The 18,393-nt window shown below is 43.1% G+C and overlaps 1 protein-coding gene across 1 annotated transcript in view; it reads right to left on the bottom strand.

Annotated features, from left to right (window-relative positions):
• Positions 1-14,324, bottom strand: part of AFG1L (AFG1 like ATPase) — a 46,300-nt gene extending 31,976 nt beyond the window's left edge. The window contains exons 1-5 of the mRNA XM_068160488.1: positions 14,010-14,324; positions 10,803-11,026; positions 3,330-3,381; positions 1,991-2,092; positions 526-656 (exon numbers count right to left, since the gene is read on the bottom strand). Coding sequence (XP_068016589.1) covers positions 526-656; positions 1,991-2,092; positions 3,330-3,381; positions 10,803-11,026; positions 14,010-14,103 — 603 coding nt within the window. The 5' untranslated portion in view covers positions 14,104-14,324. The remainder of the gene's footprint in view (positions 1-525; positions 657-1,990; positions 2,093-3,329; positions 3,382-10,802; positions 11,027-14,009) is intronic.
• Positions 14,325-18,393: the final 4,069 nt, after the last annotated feature.

Genomic DNA, 18,393 nt, shown 5'->3' with positions numbered 1-18,393 from the left:
CAGTGAAGAACTTTCTCCTCACCTCGAGTCTAAACCTCCCCTGGCGCAGCTTGAGACTGTGTCCCCTTGTTCTGGTGCTGGTTGCATTGATATAATCTGGCACTGCCATGCAAAAAGGCTCCAGTAACTCTAGGAAAGAGTTTGGGTTGGATTTGACAGGTTATTTCCATGTCCTTAATGCCACTGAGACAATTTTCTGGCATTATATGAACTACACTGTGATGGTTCCTGTTCTAAACTACTCATGAGTCTCAAACTCTAAGGCATGTACACCCTTCCATGAGCAGTAACCAGACTGGTAAATGAAAGCACTAGAAAGGGGTTTCAACTGCTAACTAGCATCTTATTTCCTGGGGAAAAAAAAAAACCAATGAGCCAAAACCCTACCACTTTCAAAACCATTAAGTAACTTCAGCTCATGACTGCTCAGCAATTCAAATGCTGCAGCAGCAGCAGCAATTGTCACATTTTCAGATTGAAAGTAATCTTATGAAGCTTCTCTTGAAGCCAGGAGTGACTTCTTACCTGAAATTCATCAAAACACAGGAGAGCAGCCTCTTCACTTATTTCCTCTGCTACTGGTGCAATTGGGTCATATGTTTTGGCCATGAATCCTGGCTTCCTTTTCGGCAAGCTCTGCTTGAGGCGATGTATTCCTCAGTTGGTAAGAGAGGAAAAAAAAACCACAAACAAACAACCAAACAACAAATATTCCTCACTTTTTTTTTCCCTAAGACAGGGACAAAAAAATTATTTAGCTGCCAAATAACATGTCACCCAGTCAAGCGAAAATAGGAAAGCTGAAAAGTCTAATTTCAAGAGGGCAAAACAGTTTACATCCACATCCAGGCAGTTATTTAAAGCCCAAAGATTCTGCCATTCCTCTATGCTTGGTTAGAAACAAATATCAGAGAGCCTTTGAATACTATGCACTTAAGTGTAGCTCTGAGAAGCTGATAGAAATTATCTTGCTGGAATTCATGACCTTAGTTTCAGTTTCACTTTGTAATTTGGCATTTTCTGCTTCAATTGTCAGAGCATGAAAAGCTCTCACAGTGTTCAGAATCAATGCATGCTCTGAAGGTATACTCAGAATGCAATTAAAGAGCTAAAGAACTTTACATTTTCACATGTAAATCTGATGACACTGACACAAAATAAGATTACTGCATCCATACTTTACTGTCTCATGGACTGTATTTCATCTGACTACAGGCAAAGGTCTGGCAGTGAGAACCTACCTTTGTTAAAGCACATCTGACAAGAAATGGAAACAGAAAACCCCAACAGTGACCCAATGATGACAGAAAAGAGGGCACTAAAAGTGGCAGAATGATGAAAGCTTCCCAAGAAAAAGGGAGCTCTCACACCACTTGTAAACGACAGCATCAGCTAAGAATTCCACAGCGTTTTAAAGTCACAGAGTTCAGAAACTGAAACAACATTTTTAATGTATGAGAGTATCTGTGTCAAAACAAAGCAGCTTGTTCAACCTGTTAGAAAAATTTCCTGCAATAAACTTCCTCCTATTATCTTCTCCTCTGAATTCCTGATACTAAGTCTGCCAACCAGAACAGGTCTCCCTCGCCTTGGGGTTTATACCTGACTTAGCTATTGCTTACTCAACATGCAGATTGAATCAAACATTCACTCTTCCAGTCTCAGCAATTGCCTTCTCCAGATTTCATGCAAGCTAATTGGTAACTGGAGAACATTTAGTGAAGGATTTCATCCTAAATATACACTCAAGTTTTCCACACAATCAGGTACACAGAATCTTTGAGAAGAGATACTTGAGAAATAATATGCAATTAACACCTACTCTGGGATGGCAGACAATGCTCAAGTCTTTTAATGTCTCTCTTATTTTTTTACCCTTTTTAGCTTACATGCTGCAATAAAGCTAAGCTGATTAGTAGGATGAGACAGACTTTTTGCACAGATACTGGTAGTTGATACAATTCTTGTAAATACCTGTGGGGGCACTTACTCTGGTGTACATCTAGCATGAAGCCGTGAAAATGGACTCTCTTTTTCCTTTCTACTTCCAGGTGAGAATAGAACATGTCCATCACCATTGTCTTTCCTGTGCCTTCAAATAAAAAAAAAACCAAATACCCAAGAGGGAGTTAATTTAAGAACAGCATGGAGTGATTCCAATAATGATTGATCGTGAGAGAGGGGCAATGGTTTGAAATTACAGAAGAGGAGATTCAGATTGGATGTGAGGAACAAGTTCTGCACCATGAAGGGGGTGAAACACTGCAACAGGTTGCTCAGAGAGGTAGTTGAGGCCTCATCCCTGGAGCTATTCAAGGTCAGGCTGGACAAGGCTGTGAGCAACCTCCTCTAGTGGAGGATGTCCCTGCTCAGTGCAGGGGGGGAGTCGGACTAGATGACCTTTGGAGGTCCCTTCCAACCCAAACCATTCTATGGTTCTATACTCTTTGACCAAGTCAGACTGTGTGAAGGACAAGTAGTTATAGTTTCTGTTCAAAACCTTTCAACTACATTTTTATTTTGGGTTTAAAATTTTAATTCATACAGAGATGGTCCAAAGGTTGCACAAATGGCTCCCTAAGCATCCAGGAAACACCTTTAGAATAGAATAGAATAAACCAGGTTGGAAGAGACCTTCAAGATCATCGCCCTAACCCTAACCCAATCCAACACCACCTAAACAACTAACCCATGGCACCAAGCACCCCATCAAGTCTCCTCCTGAGCACCTCCAATGATGGTGACTCCACCACCCCCCCAGGCAGCCCATTCCAATGGGCAATCACTCTCTCTGTATAGAACTTCTTCCTAACCTCCAGCCTAAACCTCCCCTGGTGCAGCCTGAGACTGTGTCCTCTTGTTCTGGTGCTGGCTGACTGGGAGAAGAGACCAACATTCACCTGTCTACAACCTCCCTTCAGGTAGTATTTCCTCTTGAGGAGTGAATGTGTCTTCATGCTGTGTTGTTGCAATCAGAATGCATAAATCCACCCCGTGGCACCCTCAATTACTTCCCACATTCCCAAGTTGTGTTCTTAAATGTTAATGAGCAGGCAACACTGAAAATAAGCTATACATGGTAAGAGTGTCCAATCACAGAATCACCAAGGTTGGAAGAGACCTCAAAGATCATCAAGTCCAACCTGTCCAACAGCTTCCAGAATTTGGAATGTACCTGTATTAAATAAAATCAGAAGGTGGAAGAAAACTAATCCTGGAAAAATTCATTACAGCAATAATTATTGCTGTACACAAAGCTTTGAGACACTTCAGAACTGGGATATAAACATGCATTTAGAGAAAATTCTACAGACATAGCTGAAACTTACCAACATCTCCATAGACATAAAGACCTTTGGGGGCTTTGTTTTTAGCAAAAAGCTGCAAATCAAGAGGAAAACAAAAATTAGATGAAAACAAAACAAAAATTAGATGAAATATGGGCTAAAAAAAAAAAAAGGAAGTACATTGCTGGGGTAAAGTAAGGAAACAGCTACATTTCACAGAATTGTCAGGGTTGGAAGGGACCCCAGGGAGCTTCCAGTTCTAATGGGCTGGGGCACTTTCCACCAGAATCTGGGACTCTGTGCCATCAGGCTGCCCAGAGCCACATCCAGCTCAGCCTTAAAAACCTCCAGGGATGAGGCTTCCACCACCTCCCTGGGCAACCTGTGCCAGTGTCTCACCATCCTTATGGTGAAAAACTTCTTCCTGATGTCTTATCTATCCCTCCCCTCCTCTAGCTTGGATCCATTCCCTCCAGTCCTACCACTAGCTGACACCTTAAGAAGTCCCCCACCAGAGCAGCACTAGGTAGCAATGTATAACCTTGAATAAATCATTAGCTCAGAACTGGAAAGGAATTTCAGTGCTGTATTTGTGCAAATTCTATCAAAGAGGCCAAACAAACACATATGCAGGGTTTGGTTGGGGGGCTTTCAGTCCTTGTGAAAACAAGGCCATCTCCAGTCTCAGCACACATGCCTTTTGACCAGAACACATATAAAATGATGAAATGTTTCCCAATCCATCACCATCAACACAAATCCTTTTCCTCATTAAGCCATTTGAACAAACAGTCCTAGGGTAAAAGGATATAAAGTGAACAACATTGAAGTATCCATAGATATATCTACCACATTCTTATTAAAGCAGCTCTGCTTAAGGTAGAAATCATTAGGATTGAGAAAGTCAGGATTGCAAAGCCACTGAGCAGGGTTCCACTCTCTCCACTTTGAATCTTAAATGCAGAATCATCTCTGGTTTAAACATGATTAAAAATCAGTGGAGCCACAGTAAAAGTAAAAGGCACCTGTATATATGTGCACCTCTGTGTATATACAGATAAAATCAAGCCACTTGTAACACCATGCAGCACATCTGTTGCATACTGCAAGTTACAAGCTGCAAGCTGCAAAGTGCAAGGCCCAAGCTACAAGGTGCAAGATGCAAGCTGCAAGGTGCAAGCTGCAAGGTGCAAGCTGCAACTTGCATGTTACAGCATATTTTTAAAAGGATCTTTTCAAAGTATGCCTTTTATTAAGCCTTTTCTCAAGTGAGTTATGTTTATCTGGAATGAATCCTGCCCAGACAATTTTGCATCTCCTTCCTATTACTCAGGACACGTGTTGTGGCACCTAAAGGTTTCTTCTATTTTATTCACGTGTATTTTAATGGGGGAAAGCAAAGCAAAGCAGAGCAAAGCTAAGCAAAGTTAAGCAAAGCTAAGCAAAGCAAAGCAAAGCAAAGCAACCAAAACCAAAGCAAAACAAAACAACCCAAACCCAAAAACTTGCAGTAACAGCAAGACTTTTAATGTGCAACAGTTCCAGCTCCAATTGCTGTGCATAGACACAAACAGAATTTTACAAAGAAAAAAAGTGGAAATCCTAACCAAATTTTCCTGAAATTCAGGAAACTGAGCTGACACCCCCCCAAAAAAACACTGCAGATGAGTATTTGGTTGTTTTGAACTGCTCCACTTCCAGACTCCTACGAGCTGAGCCAAAACAGAGGGAAATGATAATTGCAGCCCTCTGGTCTCGTTTGGAGCTGGCTAATTGCTAAACGACTTAACTCTAAAGCACTTCTCAGAATGCAGTGCCACATTTGAAGAAACCTAGGAGTCAGCAGCAAAAACACCAATTAAACCTGAACTAAAATAACGACCAAGAGGCAGAAAGATGTCTCTGGTCTATATAGCAGCGGTTTATTCAGCAAACAGGAAAGCAGAGCTCTTGTGTAAGACCCACTCTCAGATTTAATTCAGGGCTGTATTAATAGGCTAATCAAAACTCTGCATCATCAATCTGTGGCTGAGCAGGGTTTCAGATGTTCTGAAACAGTTCCATTAATAGACAAGGCTGCAACTATTTGCAAGGGCTTTGAAAGCACCGCAAGAGAACGGCGCGGAGGAGCATTTTCCAGCGTGTGCTTTGTAAGAGCCTTGCTCTCATTAGAAGTACTGAAGCCCCCGAGTTACACAGTGAAGAAAAGAAGGGGAAACAAAAATCCAAAGGAGACATTCACAAGAATTGCATTCTTTTTCATTCCAGAGGAACAACAGTCATTTGGACAAGACAAAAGATTACCCCATCACCTCTATTTCTTTTTTTGGCTGTATTTGTGCAGTTTGCTGTTTCACAAGGAAGGACACTAAGGCAGAAGAACAAATCAAGTGTTTAGAGCACTGCTTTGCCTCTCTTTGTAGAGGTTACAGAACAAGGAGTAATGCCTTATGGCTTTTCTTTTTCTTTTGTCTCATTCTGAAGTGTTTATTAATTACATTTAACCATCCTGAAGTTTTGTCTTTTTTGAGTGTATTTTCCCAACTCCAGTACTTACCACATTACTTAAGTGTTCCAGAAAAGTGTGAGGGCTGGCTAAGGGAAACAAACACAATGGCTTGGTCTCCACAAAAGTCTTAAATAAATCTCTAGTTGATTTTTAAAAGTGACTGAGTTGTTTTGTTGTTATGGGGTTGGTTTGGTTGGTTGGGTTCTGTTGTTGTTGTTGGGGTGGTTTGGTTTGGTGAGGACAGCAAGATAGGATAGGATAGGATAGGATAGGATAGGATAGGATAGGATAGGATAGGATAGGATAGGATAGGATAGGATAGGATAGGATAGGATAGGATAGGATGGGATAGGATGGGATAGGATAACTAGACTAGACCAGACCGGAAGAGACCTTCAAGGTCATCATGTCCAACCCATCATCCAACACCACCTACCTAATTAAACCATGCAACCAAGCACCCTATCAAGTCTCCTCCTGAACACCTCCAGTGATGGTGACTCCACCACCTCCCCAGGCAGCCCATTCCAATGGGCAATCACTCTCTCTGTGTAAAACTTCCTCCTAACCTCCAGCCTAAACCTCCCCTGGCACAGTCTGAGACTAAGTTAGACCTAATTGCAACACAACTAATAAAATAGATGGATATAGTGGCAGGTCCAAACACATTTGCTGAACTGAGCATCTCTAAAAGCAAACCAAACACCAGAAAAGCTCTTAATCCTCTTTAGCCAACTGAAGAAGTTTATAGGAGATATTTGATGCATTCCCCCATCACAGGAGATGCTGCTGGTACTTTTAGGATCCTTCCTTCCCCAACCCTAACGTGTATTTTATAACAGTAAGAATTAGTTTGGTTTGGGTTTGGATTTTACTTGGAGTTTTGCTTGTTTATATGCTTGGAGTTTGCTGTTGTTGGGTTTTGTGGGGGGGTTGTCTGTCTGTTTGTTAAAGGAAAACATCTTTTATGTTAACAAATAACTCAACTCCATCGGTGGACTTTTACTGCTGGAACACAGACACCCTCCTGGCCTCAAACTGTTTTCCTGGTCTCAAACTATTCTGCATGATCATAAAATGGCTTTTTTGTTGTTGCTGTTGTTGTGATTATGATGATTGTTTTGAAATTACTCTCATGCATCTTCTGAAGCCTGGCAGTTGCAACTCATTTCCTAGGAATGTTTACTGTGATCTGAAAAACCTTCAAGTGCAACTGCATGTCAGCACTGAAGTGGTTAATGAAAATATGCAAAATCCAAGAGGCAAGTCTCCAAACAGCAGATTTTATTGGTTCTAAACACTAACAACACTGCCTCTTTCTCCCACTCTTTCAGGCCTCCTTTTGGGTTGTAAGCTGAGCACATTTTCGAGGTCTTGAATGGTGTTTACTACTGTTCATACCTCTTTTCAAGACATGACCTCACTTATAATTGAGCTTATTTCAAGTCATTAGCACAGCAACTCAACAACTCTTAAGATGTCCCAATTGGTATTATTTTGAAAAGCTGGAGATCTAAAATGTCTGTGCAAACAGTGACTGCCTTGAACTCCTCTATTCAGGGGGAATCTCAAAATATTCCAACATACAAGGCCATGCTCTCAGCAAGTTGAAGATCAAAGTCATTGTTCAAATTTGAGTCATAATTTAGAAAAACAGAAGCCTTCTTGCTCTGCAGCAAGACTAATTGGGTTTTCCCCCTCAAATTCACTCTAAACTGATGCCAAAAAAACCCCACCACCATAACAACAAAATGTAACATAAAAATCCCCACAGTTTTATTATTGAAGGAAATGTTTTGTGTCATCCCCTCCAGATTACTGATTTCAGAAAGCTTTGGCCTGTGAGGTAGTGCAAGTCCCTTGGATAAACACTGAAATGTGTCTATTGTGCCTGACATAAATATTTGTTTCCTAATCCTGCTTGTAGTGACTGAATCTATTGAGAGAGAAAATGACAAATGAACAAAACTAAAGCCAAAGCAGATCCTTCTTGTTCAGAAGGGCAGAAAGTTTCTACTTCTGGAATAACTGTCAGTTCAGAAGAGGCTTCTGCAAGTCTATCACAGAAGAAATCAAACAATAAAACAAGGAATATCAGACTGCAGAAGAGGCTGACAGAAAGAGGCTGCTCTCTGTCTCTCCTTTTCCCTCACCTCAACCTCTCAACCACATTCTCTCCAATGACAGGTTCAGGCAAAATGAGCATCCTCAAAATGCTGAGCACCAATATTTCTTATTCCTAAAAAGCTGCAGCAGATTCTTTCCAATGCAGATTTCCTGCTCAGAGTAAGGTTAGTCAAGTTGCTAGAAACCTGAAAAGGCAAAAAGTCCATCTACAAACTGCTATGTGTAACTGACTGAGGTGTTTGACTGCAAAAAATCATTTCATTTAGATCTATGAAAGCCCATAAAGCACAAAACATTAAGCAAATCCAGTGCAAATGTTTGAGTATAAAAGCAAGTGAACATGTACAGCATGAGGTTTATCTTTCACTTCCCAGCATGTTCAAAGTTACAAAGCCTGAGGCCTTCAAGGGAGGAGAGTGTCAACGAGCTATTCACAAATACAGATTTATCTCTACCCTGTAACATTAGAACTCATCCTGGGCAAAACCTTCATTAAGGATGTTGATCATAACTTTGCTGAAGCAAAACCTGGCCTGCTCTGGAATTTAAACCATACTTCATGTGGCTTCATTATATCACAAAAGGAGATCTGGTTCAACTGGAAAATAACTTCCCCAAAGACACCAGAAGAGAAACAAACTTCTCCATCATTAATCAGGATTTGATCACATAAATCAGCAGGCTTTAACAGATTTACACAAAAGTCCTCTTCTGGAGTTCTGATGTATGCCACTGCACTACAGTGCTCAACCTGATTATCAATCTTCTGTGATTTCCACAGAGATATCAAACTTCAGAAGAAAAATCTCCAACTGCAAACAGTATTTATCCCAGTAGAGAGTAACTCTACAGCTGCTTCTGACTGACTGTGGCATTTGTTCCCAGGTATCAGCAAGCCATGCAATGATTTTTCAAAGCATGGAATAGAAGCAATGTTGAATGAAAGAGAGGAGTGTTTTAAAGGAACTAATGAAAACCACATTCTCAACCTAAAAACTGGCTTTTGACTTATCCCTTTTAAGAAAGTGTCAGTCTGGTTTCACTGCAACCAGCTTTGCTGCACAGGGACAAAGTAGCATCACAATTTCCTAAATAGAATAAGATTAGTATTTGTTCTCTACAATAAAGACTTTCTCCTCTATTCATGCTTCCCAATCAAAGAAACAGTAAATAACAAACCCACATAATGCCTGATCTACAAAGCCATTACAAGACACCTGCTCTAACAACTCTAATGATTCAGGGCACTCCAGTTAACACAAGTCAGCTCTCCAAACTATTCTCAAAGGCTGTGCTTTTAGAACAGAGTATCTAAATGTCCAAAACAGTTTAGCAGAAAAGATCAAACTGCTCTAGCCTACTGATCCTCAGGTTGGACAGCAGCATCAGCACCTTCATCATAACAGGTTTTCTAAAGGATGATAATGAATCAATGTCTGGCAGTATGTTCAAAGGATACTGCAGGAGCAAAGCCAGATATCTGGTTTCCTTTTGAGTGGCTTTTACTGTCCACTGTCCAAAGGTGTGATGCATAAAGGATGCTGAGAAAGACTAACAGGAGATTTATTATCAAGGTCTGCAGATGACAGCATGCATTGACTGCGAACATGAAAGTTACTTCTGATGAAAAATAAAACCCAAAGCAGGGCAAGAGAAAGAATAACATTCAGTGGCTGGCTGGGAAGAGCAGTGACAGCTATCACACAGCCTCCTCTTAGGGTTAGGGAGGTGTCTGTCCACTGCAGGCAGGGAAATTAAGATAATGATGGCAACAAACACTTTGCCATGCTTTTTCCCCCCAGTACTATACTTTTATCATCAGACTCCCTTCTTGTTGTTTCCCTTCATGTTTATGAGTAAGTGTTTTAACCGAGTGCAAATGGAGCATATTCAGTGGTGCTTCGGCTTCTGTGCACATCTGTGGTTGCCTAATATGTAGCAAGTAATTAAATGTCTTATCTACTTTGCTGGGCACTAGTTTGGTTTTCTGGGGTATAAATTCAAATTCACACAACAAGAGGCAAGAAAAGCTAAGGGGAGGATTCTCATGCCAGTCCCAAAGCTGTACAACACTATCAAGACTTGCAGGTGCAAGGCCACAAGACCAACAATCTGACAACATCAGCATAAGAACAAGATGTGAAAAATACTGCCACAGAGGCTCTGGAAAACACTGCATCAGCAGCTTCAGGGGGAAGTTACAGGGCTGCTACAAAGGCTAAAGCACTATGGTTGCTAAGGTGCTGTGCAACAGGGACACATCTCAATTTCTGTTCATACTCTAAAAAACAGCTGAGATGTCCCCAAAAAGCAAACTAGGGTGCAGGTCACACCTCTTCCTGCTTTCCTTACCTCACCTGGAGACTAACACCACTGGAAAGAACAGATTTGGGGTTTAAGTCATGTCTGATTGACAGGATGATGTTTGGCAAAGCTGAATTATTTAGAGCCTCACTTATATTCAAGGAAGATCTGTTAGAACACAAACCACCACTGCTCAATATGTGTAACACATGTTACACCAGTGCTTGAAAATTAAAACCTGGTCTAGGCCCCCCCTCTCCTATAGCCAACCAACATGTAAATGAGGTTTGGGGCGGGGGGGGGGGGGTGTTTGAAAGGCAGACAGTAGGACATAACCAAAATCATAGCACATTTTCTTACACAATTATTTCAATGTATTTAATTTGGTTACTTCTAGAGTGCCACTGGAGTTTTAGAAACAAACAAACAAAAGAACAGAGACCCAAACAACAGATCTACCTGTAAAGACCCCAGCTACAGAAGGAAGAGATGTCAAAGACAGGAATTTCTGTACTTTAAGCACATTCTTAAGAGCAAAACTAAATGCAAAAAAAAATTATCATGATAAACCTCACCTGTGCAAGAAGATTTTTTGAACTGATGCTGTAGCCTTTAAGGCTCTCATGCAACTTCTGCAGGTGCTGCACAACTTTCCTTTGCTGCTCATCGTTCTTCAGCTCTTCTTGCTTGATCAGAAAGTCATAATGTTCTAAAGGTCCGTGGCACACCAGCAAGGCTCTGGCATTAGCATCTGTAAGAGTACCAGGGGCTGTCTTCTCATCTCTCTGAGCTGTGTATGCTGTAAAATGAAGAGTAAATGATGAATAGGGAAGTTCTGATTAGCATCCTCTTATGTCATAACCAATTCTGACTAGTTCACACAAAGATGTATTCACACCACTTACCAATACAACTGCTAGAGCACATTAACCCTGTGTTTATCATTAAATCAACTTCCAACTTTAGTAGTAAACAGCTCTACTGAGGTCTGAACATGCATTTTTGTTGTTAACAAGCAGAGAGCTGGTAAGATTTGGATGAGCTGTTGCAAAGGAAGTTTTGTTGTTGTTTGTGTTTATTTCTTTGGAGGTTTTCTGCTGGGGTTTTGTTTGCTTTGGGGTTATTTTTGTTGTCATTGTTTTGTGGGGGTTGGAAGTTTTGTTGTTGTTTGTGTTTATTTGGAGGTTTTCTGGTGGGGTTTTGTTTGGTTTGGGGTTTTTTTGTTGTCATTGTTTTGTGGGAGTTTGGGGGTTTTGTTGTTGTTGCTTTGTGTTTTGGGAGCTATTTGTTCATGTTGTTGGTTTGGTTTGGTTTGCATTTGGTTGTTTGTCAGGGTTTTTTCAACTAATTAGAGCAAAATCATTTCAAAAATTCCAAAGTTCATTTCTCTAAAGAGGTTAATCCTTTAGAGAGCAGTGGGCTTAACCAGACAGAAAGAATTTAAAAGCTAGCAAACAGGAGACCAAAACAGGATTTCTGTAAGCAAGCTGAAAAGAGGCAAAGACCACACTAAGCAAAGCAATAGCTGTGGAACTCTGCTCTGCTGGCATTACCTTCTCCCTAAAGGTAGCAGGGCCATCTCCCAGCAAGAATTCTGTTTATATATATATATATATGTAAGTTAGAATTGCTAGGCATAAAATGACATACAACTAGGAAAGAAGATACAGGATTCCAAAGAAGCCTTCCTAAATCAGTATGAATGAAAATGCCAACCTAAAATGATTAACATTTCCTTTAAAGCAGGGAACTAAAGACACCTTCAGTAAACTGCTATTAGTTTGCAAGTGCAAAGGTACCCATGCCTACATAAAAACATCAAAAAGCATTCTTAACTCAAGGGACCTTCTGCTTTGGAAGAGAGCAGCAAATTGAAAAACAGATCAGTGTGTTGTCAAGTTTCCTACTGCCACTTAGAACCCTTGGCTAAGATGACACAGGAAAAAGGTATGTGAGTTTCAATGACACTGCTTATGAAAGCAACAGCCACAGCTGAGGCAGGCACTAGAGTTATTTATGTACAAAGACAATCTGAAATGAGAGCTTGGTTGTGTCGTATCACAGACTGATCTTGATAGCAGGAGGTTGAGAGCACAGAAGGATAACCAAGATAAACACCACCCATCCTTGTAATCCTTATTCTCCCCCCGCAGTAGTTGCATTTCATTAGGTAAGGTTTTGAACTGTGATGTCTACAAATCTGTCAGAAGATAATTCCCATGACACAAATCCCAGCAGGTCCTTGTCTCACTCCTATTTCAGGGCCTAGGAAAAGAACCTGGGCTTCCCTGACATGAATTTCATCTCAGCTATCTTTCTGTGACTGCAGAAAGTGACACCTTTAACTTTATTAATCTGTGAGTTTTCAAGCAATGCAAAAAGATTTCATGTGAGTGAATTTAAGGCAATTATTCCCTTCTGGGAGAACCTCTTGTACTTCCCAAGATGAATTCAAATTTGGTCTGCGAGATCTCTTGCTGCCATCAAACTAAAAATCTTTTAAACACATGATTAGAATCACAGACCTTCAGTGAGGTGAACAACAAAAACCATGACAGGTAATATCCAGCTAAATATGCAAAGATCAAACAAATGGCACTGAAGTCCTTTCATTGCAAAAGGTTAAGTCATGACAATATTCACCTGACTAGAGGGTCACTCACATCCAGTACACATGAAAATCATAGGATCACAGAATCAATAAGGTTGGAAGAGACCTCAAAGACCATCAAGTCCAACCTGTCACCCAACACCTCATGACTACTAAACCATGGCTCCAAGTGCCACATCCAATCCCCTCTTGAACACCTCCAGGGATGGAGACTCCACCACCTCCCTGGGCAGCACATCCCAATGGCTAACAACTCTCTCTGTGAAGAATTTTCTCCTCACCTCAAGCCTGAACTCCCCCTGGCACATGTGTATGATTAATGTGTATGATTAACTCTGGAAACAAAGTTGAAACAAGCACTAGAAGCGATTAGTGCTGAAAAAGATAAAATCGAGACCATCGAGTCTAATCCCCCTGCCAGATCCGGATCACCCAGAGCAAACTGCACAGACCACATCCAGGTGGGTTTCGAATGCCACCGGAGAAGGGGAACCCACGACCTCTCTGGGCAGCCTGTTCAGTGCTCTGCCGCTCTCAAAGTGAAGAAGTTTTTTCCTATGTTGACGGGGGATCTCCTGTGTTCTAGCCCACTGCCCCTCGTCCTGTCCCCGGACACCACTGACAAGAGTGCAGGTGTCTCAGACGCCATCCCGAGGGCACGGTGAAAGCTCTGGCAGAGGCCAGCGTTCCCGCCCAGCTCCCGGCGCCGCCGCAAAGCGAAGCGTTTGAGGAGCAACGCACAGAAGGCGCCTTTTCGCTAAGGGAAAGCGGCATCCTTAACTCGGCAAGTCATGAGGCGGCTCCCGGGAGTCCGCGGGCGACTCTCGGCGCCTGCCCCCGGCTGTCACTCGGGGCTCCCCCGGGGCTGTGTCAGCGGACACGCCGTCCCGGCCTGCGCAGGCGGGGGAAGATGAGGACAGGGGCAGGGCACTGGGTCGGTGCGCGTCCCGCCGGCTGCCCCGACCGACAGACACCGGCGAGTGCCCTGCCCTCGGCACGGATCCCCTCTGCCCGAAGGGGAGACCCGCGGCGCAGAGGGACGCCGGGGCCGCCGCGGCCGCTGCACTGTGCCGTCCCTATGCGGTGCCCCAGCAGCCCGTCTCTCGCCCGGCTGCAAGCCGGGCAGGGCTGGGCGCAGGGCCGGCTTCCCTCTCGGTGCGGCGGTACTGACCTCTCCACAGGGCCGGCAGCAGGCGGGCGGCTCGCCGCGCCGAAGCCCGCAGCAGGCAGCGCGCAGTAACCAAGGGCGACACGGGCGCCGCCATCTTCCCAGGCTCTGCAGCGGCAGTGCGGGGCCCGCTGGGAAACGCAGTTCCGCCGCCTCCGCGCTGAGGCCGCAGCCCTTCGCAGGAGCCCAGCTGCGGCCTGTGCTGGCCCAGTCGCTTCACTGGAGGCCTCGGGCTCCTCTCCTTCCTTTTGCCCTCCAAACCAAGCCGCAGGCTGGGGGGCAACCCCTGTGGAGCAAGCCCTGGGGAGCCGAGCGGCGAGCAGAGGGAGCAGAGCCGGCCGCGCCCGCCCTAGGGCCGCGCTCAAGGCGGAGCCGCTCGGCACTAGTCGCAATTGAGCGAGGCACCGAGGTGCCACACCGGTGTCACTGCAGCACCTCAGCGCCGCATCCACCCTGCCCGATTTCCCAAGCAACTTGCTTGTCTCCTGTGATTTGTATTATGCTGCGACGTGGCTGTATCCCATGCAGCAGCTTTCAGGCTGTCGCTGAGGAGTTCCAGCAACTGAATTCGCAGTTCGTGTTGTTTGTTTACCTTTAAAAGCATGGACCATAAAATATCACGGGCAAATACTTATGAAATCTTAAGGACAAATATTGCTGGCCAGAGTTGCAGCCTGGCCAGCACTTCAGCAGTACAACCACTTCAATGCCTATGAACAGAAGCTACAACAGCAAGATAGAATGATGTAAAGAGGTGACAACGTAAAAGCAGATTTCCCTGAAGATAATGCAAAGCCTAGAGACTGATTCAGCCCTGTACAGCTGGTGTGTGCTTAGCACACAGTAAGCATTGTCCTTGGAGGTATCAGTTCAGACCAGAACAGGAGCTCCTGAGGGCTCCTTGGGAGAACACAGACCTCGTTTGGTAGGTCCCTGCCTCTCTTATCCAGCCAAGTCCATTGTGACCACCAAGCTCTTTGGACAGAAAGGCACAATGCAAAAAGCCTATGCTCCAAGAGAAAGGCACTGTCATTCAGGAATTAACCATGTTCAGTGGCTAGCCCTCCATTGCCATCAGAAATGCATCCAAAGGTCAGGATGGAGCTTCAGATGCTGCCTGCAGAGCGTGTCATGCAAGAAAGATAACAAGATGTCTGCTCATGGTAAAAACACAAAGGAAATGCTTTAACTGACTTCTAGGTTTGCAGCTTGAGAACTCCTGTCTTATTCTAGCATTCCATTTCTGTGCAATATAAGAAAGTGAGCAAGAGTATTTCACAGAGTATTAATCAACTTTTTGGAAGAGCATAGCAAAATGTTGCACCAGGGCACTATAGAACAGCTTGCAAAGGGAAGTTAATTATATTCTAAACAGTATTGGTAATTTTGCAGATAATGTTTATGGTATTGATAATATTAAGTGATTGATGGTCTAACATGTTCAGCTGTTTTAAAATATGTAGTTGCTCCAGAGGCATCTTCAGTGCTACATACCCAATTAAGCAGTGAACTAGATTGCTAATTTAGCACATCTTAAAGAGTTGTTTTCGGTGCATTTTCTTTCATCTTTCCTTTATTGAGCATTTATTGGGTTTGACTCATTCTAGCATGTTACAGCTATCAACACCTGTGCCCATTTAGAATGAATTCCAGTACAAATCACAGTGAATTGAATAGACTTCTCCAAGATGCAGCACAATTGTTGCAATATTTTTAGAAACTCAAAGCAAGGAAACAAACAACTTCAGTAAAAGTGATTTAAATAACAAATAACTTATCTTTATAAACAGCTTATCTCCTTGAGAACAAAGAATAAACAAGGCAACAAGAGCTGGGTTTTCTTCCATTATTAACTCAGATCACAATACAAATGGGTAAGATGTCAAGAATAATTGGAGAAAATGACAGCATAATCTTCAGCAAAAACATCTGATTTATTTAAATTGTCACTGGGTTTTTTCTTAACCTCCTTACCCCAGGCTGCATAGAAAAATTTCTCATTGGGATCTATTCTGATATTGTCTACCTAAGTGAATAAACCCTCTGCAGTACTATGGGCCTTCTATACGTGGGCAAGCTGAAACACCACCAGGGGTATTGCACACCCCAACTGTGTCTGCACTGGCTGCTAGCACTTGGCAAAAACCATGTTTTGATGTGAACCCAAAAGAGCAGGGCTTTGAATTATACTCCTGTAGATTAGGCACTGGTTAGGCCACACCTTGAGTACTGTGTCCCGTTCTGGGCCCCTCAGTTTAGGAAGGATGTTGACTTGCTGGAACGAGTCCAGAGAAGGGCAACAAAGTTAGTGAGGGGCTTGGAACACAGCCCTATGAGGAGAGACTGAGGGAGCTGGGAGAGGAGGAGACTCAGGGGTGACCTTATTGCTCTCTACAACTACCTGAAGGGGGGTTGTAAACAGGCAGAGGTTGGTCTCTTCTCCCAGGCAGCCAGCATCAGAACAAGAGGACACAGTCTCAGGCTGCGCCAGGGGAAGTTCAGGCTGGAGGTCAGGAGGAAGTTTTACACAGAGAGAGTGATTGCCCATTGGAATGGACTGCCCAGGGAGGTGGTGGGGTCGCCATCACTGGAGGTGTTCAGGAGGAGACTTGACAGGGTGCTTGGTTACATGGGTTAGTTGATTAGGTGGTGTTGGGTGATAGGTTGGACAAGTTGATCTTGGTCTATTCTATTCTATTCTATTCTATTCTATTCTATTCTATTCTATTCTATTCTATTCTATTCTATTCTATTCTATTCTATTCTATTCTATTCGCACAGTAGTTGTCCTGTAACACAGATCCATTCTGTGGTACATTTGTATACTTCATTCCCTCTCCCTTTCCTCCTCTCCAAAAAAATGTGACAATTGTATAGATGTTAAACTGATATTTGTTCAGGCCAGCTACATTATTAGTCAGCATTTAGTCTTTGGACTCACAAACAGAGGTCACCTCTATCTCTCTCTCTAGGTTTGAAATTTGGTCCCAAAGTTCATGTCAGGAACAGGAACCAGAATGAACACTTTCATTTCTGGATTTGTGCTCACCCTCATCCTGAAAAGAACTTTCCTAGCAAACAGAAACAGCTGTTGATGATGTAACTTCAGTCTCATGGAGCACAAAAAGAGATACAAAATACAACTCAAAATAACCAAATGCATTTGCTGAGGGTTGGAAGGAAATAAGGAGGTTCACAGGACTGTGATTTCCCCCCCACCTTCATTCCATCGTTTTGCCTCATCAGCCAGTGTGGCACACAGGCTTTCACATCATGTTACTGGGAGTCTAATCAGGAAGTGGGGGGCATCTTCCCCTTCACCTCCCAAGTCAGGGGATGTGTATTTGACCTCAATTTGAAAAGCAGATATGGGAGACCTCACCAAATCATTGCTGCCTCCTTATTTACCAATGCTATTGACACACAGGCACTACAATATTCACAGCCTGTAGCTTGCCTCTGTACAGCTCTCCACCACAAGCTGTCTCTGTTAAGAAAAGGAGGCAGAAGAGTTTTGCTGAGGTGGTGTTCTGTGGGAAGAACACTTGACTTACTCCTCACTCTTAGTACTTACCCAGTGTGAGAACATATTAATTTCTTGATTAATCATAGGCTCACCAACTTCACCAGTATTCAGTATTAGGCACTTCTTTGTTTCTTTGGAATAGATAATGAAACCAGGCTTGGCCAGGAGGCAGACAATACTGAAGACAATACCAGTGCTCTCACATATTTGCAGTCAGATGTGGTAGCACAGGTTGTGTAGCAAAACAAAAGGCTTAGCCAGATGCATACATGTGCATTTCAGAAGAATTCCTGAGTTTTTTTCCTGCCTTGCTGCAAGACCAGTTTAATAACTAGTATAATTCAGGTGAGGTTCCCTTTCACTCCCACTTTGCAAAACTCTTGTCAGTTTAATTTCTGTTTATAAGTGACTAGCCGGCAGCTATTAGCAGAAAGGAAGTATGGAAGGTGCACGAGTAAGGGGCAGAAATAAGGCTGGATGAGCGATGAGTGGGATATTCACAGAGAAGTCAGAAAGCAAACCACCTACAGCATACTGCTTGTGTGGATGGGCTAATTTTGTACTTTGGGTTCCTCTCTGCTTTCTGATTATCTTTTCATTAACGTAGACAGCTGCTACCCAAACTTGGCAGATCTTAACTTTAAATGTCTGGGATGTGAGCTATGGGCACCCTGCTATTTTACTACTGCTTAGACACAGATTTTTAGGGGGGGAAAGAGAGAGAGAAAAGTAACAGGTTTTCTTACAGTCTCATTCTACCTGGATATAATGTTGTGTAGACATAGAAGGTAGCACCACCAGCCCACTTTTCATACAGAAGGACAATTATATATGCTTTAAATCATTGGAAGGGTACCTTTA

The sequence above is a fragment of the Melanerpes formicivorus genome, unplaced genomic scaffold (genome assembly GCF_026170545.1).
Source record: "Melanerpes formicivorus ecotype bairdi unplaced genomic scaffold, bMelFor1.0.p_v2 SCAF_50, whole genome shotgun sequence".
NCBI classification, from domain to species: Eukaryota; Metazoa; Chordata; class Aves; order Piciformes; family Picidae; genus Melanerpes; species Melanerpes formicivorus.
Note: the sequence above shows the minus strand (reverse complement) of the source record. Positions and strands in the feature narration are given on the sequence as shown.